At 35.2% G+C, this 15,424-nt stretch overlaps 1 protein-coding gene across 1 annotated transcript in view; it reads right to left on the minus strand.

Moving 5' to 3' along the window:
* LOC137254654 (glycerophosphocholine phosphodiesterase GPCPD1) overlaps positions 1–15,186 on the minus strand; it is a 60,607-nt gene extending 45,421 nt beyond the window's left edge. Inside the window, exon 1 of the mRNA XM_067792501.1 lies at positions 15,003–15,186. Coding sequence (XP_067648602.1) covers positions 15,003–15,014 — 12 coding nt within the window. The 5' untranslated portion in view covers positions 15,015–15,186. The remainder of the gene's footprint in view (positions 1–15,002) is intronic.
* Positions 15,187–15,424: the final 238 nt, after the last annotated feature.

Below are 15,424 nucleotides of genomic sequence, written 5' to 3' on the forward strand. Positions count from 1 at the left end.
TCCACTTACTCGCATTTCTGTACGCGGGGTTAATGGAGTATTGCAAAGTTCTATTGTTTTTATTGTATCACATCCGACAAAGGGCTCACTCGCTTTAATCATAGCTATATCCATATCTAGTGTTTATACTCAGTTGAGCAGAGCTCACAGAGTATATTAAGTTTGATTGGATAACGGTTGGTTGTACATATATAAAGGAATCGAGATAGATATAGACTTCCATATATCAAAATAATCAGGATCAAAAAAAAATTTGATTGAGCCATGTCCGTCCGTCCGTCCGTCCGTCCGTCCGTTAACACGATAACTTGAGTAAATTTTGAGGTATCTTGATGAAATTTGGTATGTAGGTTCCTGAGCACTCATCTCAGATCGCTATTTAAAATGAACGATATCGGACTATAACCACGCCCACTTTTTCGATATCGAAAATTTCGAAAAATCGAAAAAGTGCGATAATTCATTACAAAAGACAGATAAAGCGACGAAACTTGGCAGATGAGTTGAACTTATGACGCAAAATATAAAATTAGTAAAATTTTGGACAATGGGCGTGGCACCGCCCACTTTTTAAAGAAGGTAATTTAAAACTTTTGCAAGCTGTAATTTGGCAGTCGTTGAAGATATCATGATGTAATTTGGCAGGAACGTTACCCTTATTACTGTATGTACGCTTAATAAAAATTAGCAAAATCGGAGAAGGACCACGCCCACTTTTAAAAAAAAAATTTTTTTAAAGTAAAATTTTAACAAAAAATTTAATATCTTTACAGTATATAAGTAAATTATGTCAAGATTCAACTCCAGTAATGATATGGTGCAACAAAATACAAAAATAAAAGAAAATGTAAAAATGGGCGTGGCTCCGCCCTTTTTCATTTAATTTGTCTAGGATACTTTTAATGCCATAAATCGAACAAAAATTAACCAATCCTTTTGAAATTTGGTAGGGGCATAGATTTTATGGCTTTAACTGTTTTCTGTGAAAATGGGCGAAATCGGTTGATGCCACGCCCAGTTTTTATACACAGTCGTCCGTCTGTCCTTCCGCATGGCCGTTAACACGATAACTTGAGCAAAAATCGATATATCTTTACTAAACTCAGTTAACGTACTTATCTGAACCCACTTTACCTTGGTATGAAAAATGAACGATATCGGACTATGACCACGCCCACTTTTTCGATATCGAAAATTGCGAAAAATGAAAAAAATGCCATAATTCTATACCAAATACGAAAAAAGGGATGAAACATGGTAAGGTAATTGGATTGTTTTATTGACGCGAAATATAACTTTAGAAAAAACTTTATAAAACGGTTGTGACACCTACCATATTAAGTAGAAGAAAATGAAAAAGTTCTGCAGGGCGAAATAAAACACCCCTAAAATCTTGCCAGGTATTACATATATAAATAAATTAGCGGTATCCAACCGATAATGTTCTGGGTCACCCTAGTCCACATTTTGGTCGATATCTGGAAAACGCCTTCACATATACAACTACCACCACTCCCTTTTAAAACTCTCATTAATACCTTTATTTGATACCCATATCGTACAAACTCATTCTAGAGTCACCCCTGGTCCACCTTTATGGCGATATCTCGAAAAGGCGTCCACCTATAGAACTATGCCCTACACCCTTTTAAAATACTCATTAACACCTTTCTTTTGATACCCATATTGTACAAACAAATTCTAGGGTCACCCCTGCTCCACCTTTATGGCGATATCTCGAAACGGCGTCCACCTATGGAACTAAGGAATACTCCCTTTTAAAATACTCATTATCACCTTTCTTTTGATGCCCATATTGTACAAACAAATTCTAGGGTCACCCCTGGTCCACCTTTATGGCGATATCTCGAAAATGCGACCACCTATACAACAACCACCACTCCCTTTAAAAACCCTCATTAATACCTTTAATTTGATACCCATATCGTACAAACACATTCTAGAGTCACCCCTGGTCCACCTTTGTGGCGATATTCCGAAAAGGTGTCCACCTATAGAACTAAGCCCCACACCCTTTTAAAATACTCATTAACACCTTTCTTTTGATACCCATATTGTACAAACAAATTCTAGGGTCACCCCTGGTCCACCTTTATGGCGATATCTCGAAACGGCGTCCACCTATGGAACTAAGGATTACTCCCTTTTAAAATACTCGTTAACACCTTTCTTTTGATACCCATATTGTACAAACAAATTCTAGGGTCACCCCTGGTCCACCTTTATGGCGATATCTCGAAACGGCGTCCACCTATGGAACTAAGGATTACTCCCTTTTAAAATACTCATTAATACCTTTAATTTGATATCCATATCGTACAAACGCATTCTAGAGTCACCCCTGGTCCACCTTTATGGCGATATTTCGAAAAGGCGACTACCTATACAACAACCACCACTCCCTTTTAAAATCCTCATTAATACCTTTAATTTGATATCCATATCGTACAAACACATTCTAGAGTCACCCCTGGTCCACTTTTATGGCGATATTTCGAAACGGCATCCACCTATAGAACTAAGGCCCACTCCCTTTTAAAATACTCATTAACACCTTTCCTTTGATACCCATATTGTACAAACAAATTCTAGGGTCACCCCTGGTCCACCTTTATGGCGATATCTCGAAACGGCGTCCACCTATGGAACTAAGGATTACTCCCTTTTAAAATACTCATTAACACCTTTCATTTGATACCCATATCATACAAACGCATTCTAGAGTCACCCCTGGTCCACCTTTATGACGATATCTCGAAACGGCGTCCACCTATAGAACTACGGCCCACTCCCTTTTAAAATACTCATTAACACCTTTCGTTTGATGCCCATATTGTGCAAACGCATTCTAGAGTCACCCCTGGTCCATCTTTACGGCGATATCTCGAAAAGGCGTCCATCTATAGAACTTAGGTCCACGCCATTTTAAAATACTCATTAATACCTTTCATTTGATACCCATATCGTACAAACGCATTCTAGAGTCAACCCTGATCCACCTTTATGGCTATATCCCTAAATGGCGTCCACCTATAGAACTATGGCGCACTCCCTCATAAAATACTCTTTAATGACTTTCATTTGATACACATGTCATACAAACACATTCCAGGGTTTCCCTCGGTTCATTTTCCTACATGGTTATTTTCCCTTATGTTGTCACCATAGCTCTCAACTGAGTATGTAATGTTCGGTTACACCCGAACTTAACCTTCCTTACTTGTTTCGAATTAAAATTATATGGACGATCTATACGCTGCGCAATGCGGGTTTGTCCATTTTGGTGTATAGCAAGTAAATCGGATACACCAGCTAAAACAGTGATGTAATTCGCTTTTAAATTTATCACGCAATACGCAGTTGTAAGCACATGCCAAAAAGTAATTAAGGAACCAACGCATCTATATAAGCCGTCATAATGTATTGATACCAGGTATGGACTATCCTGTATATTTCAATCACTGCCACCTATAATGCGATATTTCGAATTTGAATTAGTCAAAAGACAGCTAAGGACGAAAAACAGGATCGCGAAAGAACTGTGTAAATTAACTTCAGTTTAAGACTTTCCGTCGATTGTTAAGTTTAAAGTGAATCAATTTAATTTTTCTGGGCGCTATTTATACCAATTTTGTTGTGTAAATAAATAACAAACAAAAGTTTTTTCCTTTACATAGATCTGAGGAATAAGAATTGAAGTGTTTTATTCACTCGGCTCATTATAACTTGAGGAAATTTTTGGGCAAATTACCTGATAAAATTTCAAGTATAATAAAAACTGAACAAACAGCTTTTGTTCTATCAAACTAACAAGAGGAAATTTCTCTGTAGTTGTTTATTTTTATATATATACAATGACTGTATTTTTACTTAATAAATAGAGAAAAGTACAAAGTGTGTACTTAATTAGTTCCATGTGTTTTAAAAACCATAGTTGGGGGCAGTGCACTAAAATTGGAGCAAGAACACTGCTCGAAGCTTAGTTGGTTGACATAAACAAGATCTTGTATTAAGTGTTAATGGGACGTTAATTTAATCCGATTTGATAAATGACATTTTTAAGCACTGAACACACCAAAAACTAAGAAACTGAACGCTCCCAACAGAGTTGCATTGTGCTTTTGACTTCATTAGGCATTCGATTAGCTACTAATGAAATAATTATATATTCGAATTTTGTAGGGAAGATTGAGCTCAATAAGCGTCTTAATGTAGAAAACTGCCTTTATTATTCAATAAGCCGTCTGTGTGAAAACAGTATTAGTCCAAAAATCATTTAGTTTATGTGGCAAAAATTTGTTTTGATGTAATCCATCAATAATGATTCATGAATGAGACGGCATTAATTCAAATTAATCAAAAGTATTAGTGGATTTTTTATAGAGGGCCCTTAAATTGTTTAGTCCCTGCCCCGGATTTTCTCTCTACGGCCTTGGTAGCTACATTTCGTAGTTGGTTATATGAAACAAAAACAACACGTCAACACAATGAAATTAGTTTTACGTGATTTTCGCGTTTCTTTGTTTTTATTTAATTTTTTGCAATATTATTGTCATTACGGCTTGTTTACAGCGAAAATTGCGCATATTTCTAATATTTTGTGGATAACTTAATTTTTCTGTTGAAATATAAAAATCCAGTAATGAGATACTGCAGAAAACAACAATCGGGTAGGTATGTTAAATTAGGCATATAATTTAATTAGTCATTTCCAGTACAACTTACAGCTGTGCTCACAAAAACAGCAGGTCTAATAATTAAAAAATGTTATAAGTTATTTTTGTTTTTTTGCTAAGCTATTTTGTTATTTTAATAAATAAAAATGAAAATAATGAAACAAAAAACAACAATAAAAAGAAAAAACAAATGATATGGGATAGCCTTAGGGCCGTCTTCTCGTTAAAATTTATCTCTCATTTAAACATAATTTCATTTTCTGCAATGGCCTGTCGGAAAATTGGACAGGCAACCAATATACCCTTTTAAATTTGTCGCTCCGACAGCGTCATCTGTTTCGTTTTCAAAAAAGAAACAGCTGACTGTCACGTGCAATATTTTCATTTCCTGTGTCGCATCAATGCGTCCGGCTTTGTATTACGTTCTTAAATTCTTCCATTAACTTTTCAATGATTATTTCTTTCTCTGTTTACCTCTATTAAAATTATTTCACAAAATTTACACAGTTTTTAAAGAAAATATTTTTTTGTTTACATCTGATATTGACAGTATCTTTTAAATCCATTCCCAGCGCTGTCACACTTTCTCAATAATTGAACACCTACATACTTAGCAGGACGGAGAAAACGAAACCGAATTTTTCACCTTGACAAATTTATCTACCCGTTGTGTTATCCCCACGCTAACGGGCATTCCAGAAAGCGGGCCTTCATTTAGGGTCTATGCGAATAGGGAAAAAATCAAAAAATCGTTTCATTGTTGACAGTTTTGTTAGAAAAAGTTACGAAAAGCTCCTTATTTGAACAATCGGTTTGTATGGGGGATATATGCTTTAGTGGTCCGTTCCGAACGATCAATATATAGGTACCGTCTGGCAAAATTTTATCAAGATATCTCAAAACTTGAGGGACTAGTTTGCATTCAAACAGACAGACGGACAGACATGGGTCTATCCCTTCTTCTTAAGGGACTTACAATTTTGAGATGCCTGACAAACTTAGTCCACAATTTCATGATAGATATAAAAAATGTTTAAAGGTGTTCGCCCCTCTGCAGTAGTTTGGCAAACACTCCGAATGTATTTCTGTCACGGAAAGCTTCGCAGCGAAAATGTCATCTGCTTGCAGATACCATTCGGAGTCGGCATAATACATGTAGTTCTCATTCTGCGACTTTGTAAAAACAGTTAAAAGGTATCACGATACAAATTGAGAGAGGAGCTCGGCCTAAATTGGCGGGACGGGACCGACATGTTATATGCTTTTACTGAGAAGCTTTTCATGACAGCAATACATTCGGACTGTTTGTCATTACACTGCCCAGGATTGGATGGTAGGCGAGCAAGCTACGTCCATCTCACTGCGGACGCTACTCGTAATCATAAATCGGTCAAAGTTTACATACGCTGTGATTGAGAGAACAATTTCACTGGAGAAAAACAAAAAAGTCTATCGTATATGTATATATAACTAATCTTAATCTTTCATTGCTTCCGGCTTATTGTGTTTAATCTAATTTTCAAAGTAGAAATTTCCACTGTGTATTGCAATCAGCAATGCCTCACGTGGCTTGCATTCGTCTGTCATGCAACATGTATTTTGTGATAAGCGCTTGCTTATTTGTGATTATTATTGTTTATGTATATTAGACGGGCCCTTTTTTGAAAAAAAACTTCGATTTCAAACCGCCGGGCAGAAAAAGTTTCCTTTTCACCAAATACACAGAAAAAATTGGTGAAAATCGGCTAACATTTGACAGCAGCATTGGAGAAGCTGTAAATTGCGTTGGCATACCCTTGAAAGGGTTGCAGTACACAACCCCTTGAATCATTAGGGTATTTTATTCGCCTCTTACGACAGGCAACCCGGTCGCGGGTATATTCAAGACCCTTTAACCGCTGTATCTCACAATATAGTTAGGGAATGTCATATCTCAGTACCACTTTAACACATTTTCAGCTGAGTTAGAGCGTATAGAATAGACGTTTTTCAGTTGAGTTCCGAGATTGGTGAATTCAGAAACAATTTTTGTGATATACCCAGCTAAAAATCGACAGATTGTCGGTTAAACCACTTGAAAATATTCTATAGTGACGAGACGACGAGGCGATTGCGATTCTGAGTCAGTTGCTTTAATATGTGACTAACGGGCTAAATGAGTACATGTATCGCGTACATCTATCGAAACGACACTACACTAACTATACTGCAATGCTATGGACGATTTCTTGAAACTTGTCAAACTGGACACTGCCTTCTGGCGTTACATGCATATAAGTTAGGCCTCGTCAGTAACAGTACGTGTAGGAAGCGCGAGCTGCGGGAAGAAACGGTTGAGTAAGTTCTGTACGTGTACTGCGCTCGCCAGTTGAAGGCTTCAGCTATTAGGGGCGGCAGAGTTGCAAGATTTCGTTGCAGCAAATAATGGTCCTAGAAAACTAGTATTTGCCAAGAAGACTAACTTATTCTATAACATAAGTCCTGGCACCTGATTGGGGCCATTCCGTTTGATCACCAAACAAATTACACATTCAGTTGTCAGGTCTTTATTTACCGGCCAGTTTAACCTAACCTAGTATATTTGACAAACCTTTAATATCGATTATAATAGCCAAACAATTGAACCAATGTTTTATTTCACAGTGCATAATATATGCGGCTTTCGATTGACATCTATTTATAAAATTACACTGCTCTACAAAATTAAACTTTACCCTGGATCACCACTGTTTTTTTTTTATTTGCTATAGTCTCCTTATAAAAATGGTCGAAATTTAAAATTCTATGTATACGTTTTTTTTTTTTTTTTTTTCTAAAATTTGCCTTTTTTGAAAAGGGAGATCCATTGATTTTATCATATCTCTGGAACGGGTTGTCCGATTTTCTTGGAGAAAACAGCATATAATATCAAATGAAATTACCTTAAAATTGTTTAAATATCATTTTTTTAAATACTTATTGGTTTCAGAGTTATTTGCATCGCATTATAAAAAAAAATCATTAAAAATTTCCATTTTTTTCTCTTTAATTCTTAAAAAATCGAAAGAAACAAAAACTTACAACTTTTATTAGATGATCGTAAAACTATGAATATTCCAAATAAGGCAAGTTTTATTTCATGAAAATCCATGGATAAACGGTAATATTATTAAAAATTAAGTGAATGAGGGGAAAATACGTACTTTTAATATTTTTGTTTATTTAGCTATTTAAGATACCTTTATTAAAAAAATTCTACAAAATTTAGTACCTGAAATATTTAAAAATAGTTTCTACTTTTTGCTTGTCTAAATAAATATTTTTAATTAATAAATGTAATTGTTAATTACTGAGGGTAGGATTTCTTTAAAATATATACAGCTATCACAAATTGAATTTGGCGTCCAATATTGGCTCAAATTCTCAACATCTATTTTAAAATAATCCTTATATGAATTTTGTAGTGAAATAGTGAAATTTCTCCGCCCTTTTGCTGTAGTGTAAAGACCACATACATAACAAAATATATTCGGGTCATTTTTGCAGACAAATTTTCTACTGTTATTATTAATTTTTTTAAAATTCACTAACCAATTAATAGTTTTTCGCTGTTGTTGAAAACTTGACTTTTCGCGATCAGGAATGCTAGTTAAATAACATTGAATGAACTAAATGAATTACTTTAAATATTCGCAAGCCACTTCGATTTTCAAAAGTATGTATCTTTTTTTAAACGGTTTTATTTAGCTTGAGTTGACAGGCTGCACGGCCGCATGCACGGCCGTTGTGAACGAATCTTGTAATTGAAATTTAAGTAACTTCCCGATAAGCTACAAGCTTGAAACTTGGAATATAGTTCAGAACCCGCTAGGTGGCGCATGGATCGAGATATTCGCAAAATTCGCATTTGTGGTGCGATTTGGCTCATATTTGGAACAAATAATACGTGCAAGAATAGAAATCGACCTGTTAAAAAAAATCGCCGCTAGATGGCGCATGGATCGAGATATTCCTAAAAATCGTATGTGTGGTCCGATTTGGCTCATATTTGGAACACATAATACATACAAGAATAAAAAGCGACCTATCAAAAAAAATCGCCGCTAGGTGGCGCAAGGATCGAGATATTCACAAAAATCGTATTTGTGGTCCGATTTGATTAGGTCCATATTTGAAGCACATAATACATACATGAATAGAAAGCGACCTATGATGCCCGATTTGGCTCATATTTGGAACAAATATTGCATACAGTCCAGTAGAAGTGACATCAAAATATTTTGGAGTTGGAGGAGGGACAAGCATACGTGGCGCAGAGTCGAGTAAAGTCTTTGGAAGGATTATGTATTGAGGACTTAGGTTGTTACAAATTGTCAGGAAAGAGTCCTTGTAATAATGAGTTACTAAATGAACTAAATAGAATGAGAAATAATAGGCAATTAAATAAAGACTAAAAACTTGAAAATAAAATAATTAAAAAAAAATGTTTAAGTTAAACGGTTTTATTGAAAACAATACTTACATGAAATAATAAAAATACGAAAAGCAAGAAAATAATTAGGTAGGTCCTAGGTACTAGTCATCACACTCCTTATCAATCTAGGGCGTTGATCAGACAATTAAATAAAGGCGTTGGACGCGTCATATTTCTATTGATAGTCATAAATAAAACCAACTGAACCTTAATCAGGTTATGCTACGCCTCACATTTTTAGAAATTTCACGCGCCCAACGCTTTTATTTAATTGTCTGATCAACGCCCTAGATTGATAAGGAGTGTGATGACTAGTACCTAGGACCTACCTAATTATTTTCTTGCTTTTCGTATTTTTATTATTTCACGTAAGTATTGTTTTCAATAAAACCGTTTAACTTAAAATTTTTTTTAAATTATTTTATTTCGTTAAGTTTGTCTTAATCGGCGACAATATACCATACAGGGCAGGCGTCTAATGACTCTGTAAATTTTTTAACCACTACCTGCGAAAGGGTTTGAAAAAGAAGGGTTTTCAAAAAAACTTCATATGCTATGGGAAATGGCCTGGGATGTTCAGGAGGTAGGTATAACAGTTTCTATAACGGAGTGATAATTTGATTTTTTTGTTTTTATGATTTAAGCATTCTAAGAACATCGCAAGAAATGCCTCAAGGAAAAAGTTGTATATATTTGATAACAAATATATATGACCATACTTGTTTCTTACGAAAACCCGCGTTGGCAACTTAAATTTTCCATACAGTATGAGGCATTTTTTCGTATGATCTGCGTTTTGCCTTAAGAAAAATTTACGGGGAAAAATTTCTTGAGTGTCATTATGGAGTTTTCTCATTTCTGGCGATGCCCGTAGTAAGCTTTAAGAAGACAAAGTTGCGCAAAATGTCATACCTAAATGATTTGTTTGTCAAAAAAGGCTTGATATGCCAAATTTTCGCTAAATTGGGTATTTTCACTTTATTGTCAATAAAACCACATTTATTCACGTATTTTCACGAAATAACGTTTAAAATTTATAATATTTACAGTTTTAAGACCGTGAAATAAAATTGGTAAGTTTTTAAAACCTTCGATATTTTATTAATTTTTGAAAAATAAAAAAATGTTCGATTTTGCAAAAAAAAAAAAATTTACATTTTTATGTGAATAAGTCCAAAACCGTCGATCATATAAAAAATTTTGCGGTTAATCCACTGCTGTTTCTCTCAATGAATTTAGATAAGTAATTTCCAAGATATGATAAAATAAATGGAAAGACCTCTATGAAAATTCGTGATTTTAGAAAAAGAGAAAAAAATCGTATCCATAGAATTTTAAATTTTGGGTGTTTTTGTACTTAGGGGGCCATAATACATGGAAATTAAATAGTTAGACTTCAAAGTAATTTCTCTTGTTGACTAGTGTTATCATAAGCAAAAGTTTACATTTTTGCGCTTGCTTGACACTTCTACGAAACATTCATTTGTAATCGAATTACTTTTTACACATCTTTGCAGCAAAATGTGTTCTTTACTGCAATATTGTTTTTGTTGTAATGTGATAAGTTCCTGATATATAATTTGTTTGTTTGCTTTGTTCTATTTAATGTCATTACAGCTCAATTTAAAAAAAAAATTCCTAGAGTTGCATACTTGCAGGTTATTGATACTTCGCAAGTGCCTACTCAATATAACATTTCTTAGATCTATTTTACGTATAACCAGATTATGTTCATTTTCATACTTTGTTCCAAATCGGTAATAAATTAATAAATTCGTCAACTACCTATGAACAAATTTTAGATATGGTGATTTTTTTCCTAGTCCCATAACAATCTTCAGGGTGTCATAAACGTGGCAATTTTACGGCTTATAATCTAATTCTTAGGAATGGGACACATTCGAACGCTTAGAATAGCTATCTTGGATTTATTGTAGATGTGTAAGCTTGGTCTTGCTTACCCACGAATTTCATTTTCGAGTTTCATTCGAACATACCATGGTTGATACGGGACAAATCGTATGAATGAATGAAAACGTCAGACATCGCGAAACAGGCAATCGCCTCGGCAACTTATTCGATTGCCCCCCAATAACTTTCAAGTAATAAACATAAATTTTATTATTCTGTTATTCATTGTTATGAATCAGCTATAAACTCATTATTTTTGTTTACTACCTGGTAGGTATAAACCAACCAATGTGTACTTAGTTGTTGTTGCAGTCTTTGTATTTATTGTTGCTGTTCTGTATTTATATTTTGAACAGCAACAAAATGTTATTGTTATTGCTGTTGGTACTTGCATATTTGTCAACATTGTATATAGTAACAACAAAAACAAAATATTCGCCTATTGATGGGTACAAAGTACAATTTTATGTAGTTTTTTCTTTTTTTTTTGTGCTTTTTATACCCAGCTGCACTTGTATACAACGGTATTTTAACTTTAATCGGTTAGCGGTTCGTTGTAGAGGAATCATAGAGGAAAGATAGATTTCCCTGTATGAAAATTACCAGCATCGAAAAAAAACTTTAATTGAATCATGCCCGTCCTTCCGTATATCCGCTCGTCCGACCTTTAACGCGATAACATGAGTTAAAAATGGAGATATATTTACCGAATCCGGTACTTACACTAGCTTATCTGGCGCCAGCATAGATTGGTATCGAAAATCGGTGAAATCGGACGATAACCATGCCCACTTTTTCGATTTTGTAAATTTCGAAAAAAGGAAATGATGCGATAATTCATTACTTAATACTGATAATTTGATGAAACTTGGTGAGTGCATTAACTTTAAGCCGCAAGATAAAAAATTTTGAAAAATAAGCGTCCTCATATGAGAGAAGAAAGTTTAAAATAACGTTAAAGTTAATCAACTTTGTCACTCAGTTCGATAGCATACAATTTTGCTGCTCATCTTAGTTTAAGTGGCAGGGCTAAAATCTAATCAGCTTTAACTAGAATTTAAACCAGCACTGAAAAACCGGGCCTTACTGCAGTGGTATCGCAACACTCGAGTGTACTTCTGCCATGAAAAACTTCTTAGTGAATATTCATCTGCTTTGCAGCTGTCGTTTGGAGTCGATATAAAACATGAAAGCCCCGTCCCACTAATTTCTAGGAAACTTTTGAAAGACGAAGAGACAAGCGGGTAGAGAACCTCGGGCTGAATCTCCACGAAGGTAAATTCCGCCAAGTATTTTTTTTATTTTTATTTTTTATTAATATTATTTAATCTGCCTTTTCTCTGAAAATTCATCCCTGCTATTTATGTGACAGCTGGGTATATAATGTCAGGTTCAGACAAACTATGATTTCTTAATATTTGTTTTCTTTTTCTTGAGTTTATTTTATAGTAACATTTTATCGCACATTTATAATGGCTTATTTTATAATTTCTTTGTTCATAATATGCTTTTATTGTTTGATTGTTTTATAGCTTCCTAAGTACTGGTACTGGGGCATATTGAATAAGCCGATTAGGCCACGTGTTAAAACTAGCGAGCTAGAAAACTTTATTATGCAATCATTAAAAGATCCTGCTTTTCAGCATTACAAACGATCTTCGATTATTGGCTTGGCATATATCAACTTAGAATGCATTTAAGATAGCAGCTGTTAGGATGACGACGTCTGTGTCTTCCACATTAAGCTTACTTAATCGAAAGGTACTTTACCCTGTCAGCCCGAAGTGATACTTCCCCAATTTTTGCTGGTCTAAATATAGTAATGTTGCGACTCCTCGTTAATGATACCAGCTCCGTTTTTCTTGGGTTGACAGCTAAGCTAGTCCAAACTCTCTGAAGCAGTTCGATCGGGGGGAAAATTGCGCCTTCCTGTGACATATCCATTCTCACCTTTCTCTGGGTCGACCCTTCCCGGTCATGCATTGTTTGATCTCAACGGCATTTCACACTTTTTTTTAAATAGTCTGATTACCCGTGTAAGGATATCCTTGGCAACTCTCACGCAGATCTCTTGACCCGAGCAAGCACTTGCGAGCTGAATATGACTGTCAGTAAATATTTTGGGATTACGCTGGGCCTACTTCTAAACAGGTGCGCCTGTAATCAGCTAAGCAAGCGCTGGGCTGACACTTTTTTGGAATTCTAGCTCCTTTATATTGTTTTTAGCCGCGTCATACGACAGTCATGCATTACTGCAGTATTTTTTACGCCAACCTTAATCCACTGTGGTAGGGGTAGGGAACTTTCTGACCAGTTGTGGACTAAAAACGCTCGACAGAATTTTAAATATCATCCAGTCCATTTATTTTTCAGTGTATCTATCCCTGGCTGCTAAAATTATAAAAGGGTACTAGCTAATCAAAGCTCATGTGGTGTAAATATTCTGAACAGTCTCAGCTGTAATAGCTGTATGGGAGACGATGAGGTGGAAGCATTTAGTCACTTTGTAATCGACTGATTGCTGTCAAGTCTTGTTGAAACGAGGCGTAAATATATCGGTTGGAACAAATTCCGCTCGCTGGAGTATATATCTAAGGTCGTAAACCTAGCCCATGGCGGAATCAGGAACAGGTGACAGCCAACAATCAGCTGATTTGTACATTTTTAATATGATTTGACACTTCAACTTCCGTTGCAGTACTATTTTGACATTAGGCCATCGATCTACTTAAACAAAGTACATGGAATTTGTATTTATGTTTGTACTTATGTCACATTGTATGGTTCCGCCATAACCTAGCCTTACCTAACCTAACCTGTTTGTGAGACGCCATCCCAAAAGGACTTCATTTGTCTTATTAAAGTTTTGGAAACTTTTAATGGACCTTCTTTCGTACACGTAAGGATTGTGAGTTCACTCATATACTGGAAATTGAAGCTTGTGTATCGAGTCAGTTGTGTGCGTCAGTGTTGTTTGCCATATACGTATAAGGCAGGCATAGCCTTAGAGGCAGCTCCACTTTGAGCTATCAAGGACAAAATAAATGCAGAGACGGATCAGCGGGTTAGGGGGTTAGAATATACCCGCGGTAGGTATGCCTGTCGTAAGAGGCGTCTAAGATACCAGATTCAAGTGGTTGTGTAACGCAACCTTTTCAGGTGCCAGGACAATATATAGCTTCTCCAAACCCAATTGTCAACCTCACCTTCGAGCGGCGAATCCCGTTTCACTACCAGGCGAGGCTCTGGCGACCCCAAGCTCCTCATGGAACTCGGGGTGGGTAGGGAGGGATGACCTGAAGGTTTAATGTGGCCATATAAATCGTTCCCGAGATGGTCCGGCTAGCACCTTAATGGAGCTGTGTTACCGGAGCGTACCGGATCTGTATCCGGCAAAGGACCATCACATCGATAACACTCCCCAAAGCCTTCGGGGAGTAACCTTATCGCTACAACAACAACAACGGATTAGCTATATCGCAATCTTACAAATATCGGATAGCGTGAAATTTGATGTTACTAAAGTCAAATTAAACACATTCGCATGGCGTGAGTTTTATAGCAGGTCCACACTCATTTCATCTTATCACAACGATCGAAAGATAAAATTAATTGCATTAGCTTTTTTGTAGCAAACAAACAATGTAATTAAAAAATACTATTTTAACTAGGGATCGTAACAGATATAAGTTTTTTCTATGATTTTTTTATTTGTGGGACGACAAATAATAAACATCTTTTGATTTTGTTTTAATAAAAGTTTCTAAGATAATGGAAAAAAATACGAAAAACTTATAAAAACAACAAAACTCATTTGATTTGGTCGATAAATATAAAAAAACTAATTCAGCGTGATTTGTTTATTTTAAATTTTGCAAATTTGCAATCCCTGTTTCGACAGTTATCACGATATAAGTCCAATGTTCTAAAATACCAATTACCTCTTGCGCCATAAATTTTTAATTTTGCTTTTTGATTTATCAGCTAATAAAATATTTTTACTTTTAGTACTATTTGCTTGGCAACAGAATTTTAATATTTCTTTCGACCTTTTTTGCGCGCGTTTATATTTAAATTTTATTATCCTTCTTCCTCCAATTTTAATATAAAAATTCTCCACTCGAGATATCTTTCGTGTTGGCTGAACAAACGCTGAATGTGAGATTTTGAGAAAATTGTGCGACCTAAATCTTCAATTTAAAAATGGATAAATTGAATTAGAGCTAATATAGTAATGCATTTTTGCACGTTATTTTATATATGCAAATTATTGTTTATGGGTAGATATTTTGAATTGAAATTTTTGTTTGCAATAGGCAACTATCGTAACTGAAACTGAGACAAAAAAAAAGATATTAAAAAA

This window comes from Eurosta solidaginis, chromosome 5 (assembly GCF_040869045.1).
Source record: "Eurosta solidaginis isolate ZX-2024a chromosome 5, ASM4086904v1, whole genome shotgun sequence".
Taxonomy (NCBI): domain Eukaryota; kingdom Metazoa; phylum Arthropoda; class Insecta; order Diptera; family Tephritidae; genus Eurosta; species Eurosta solidaginis.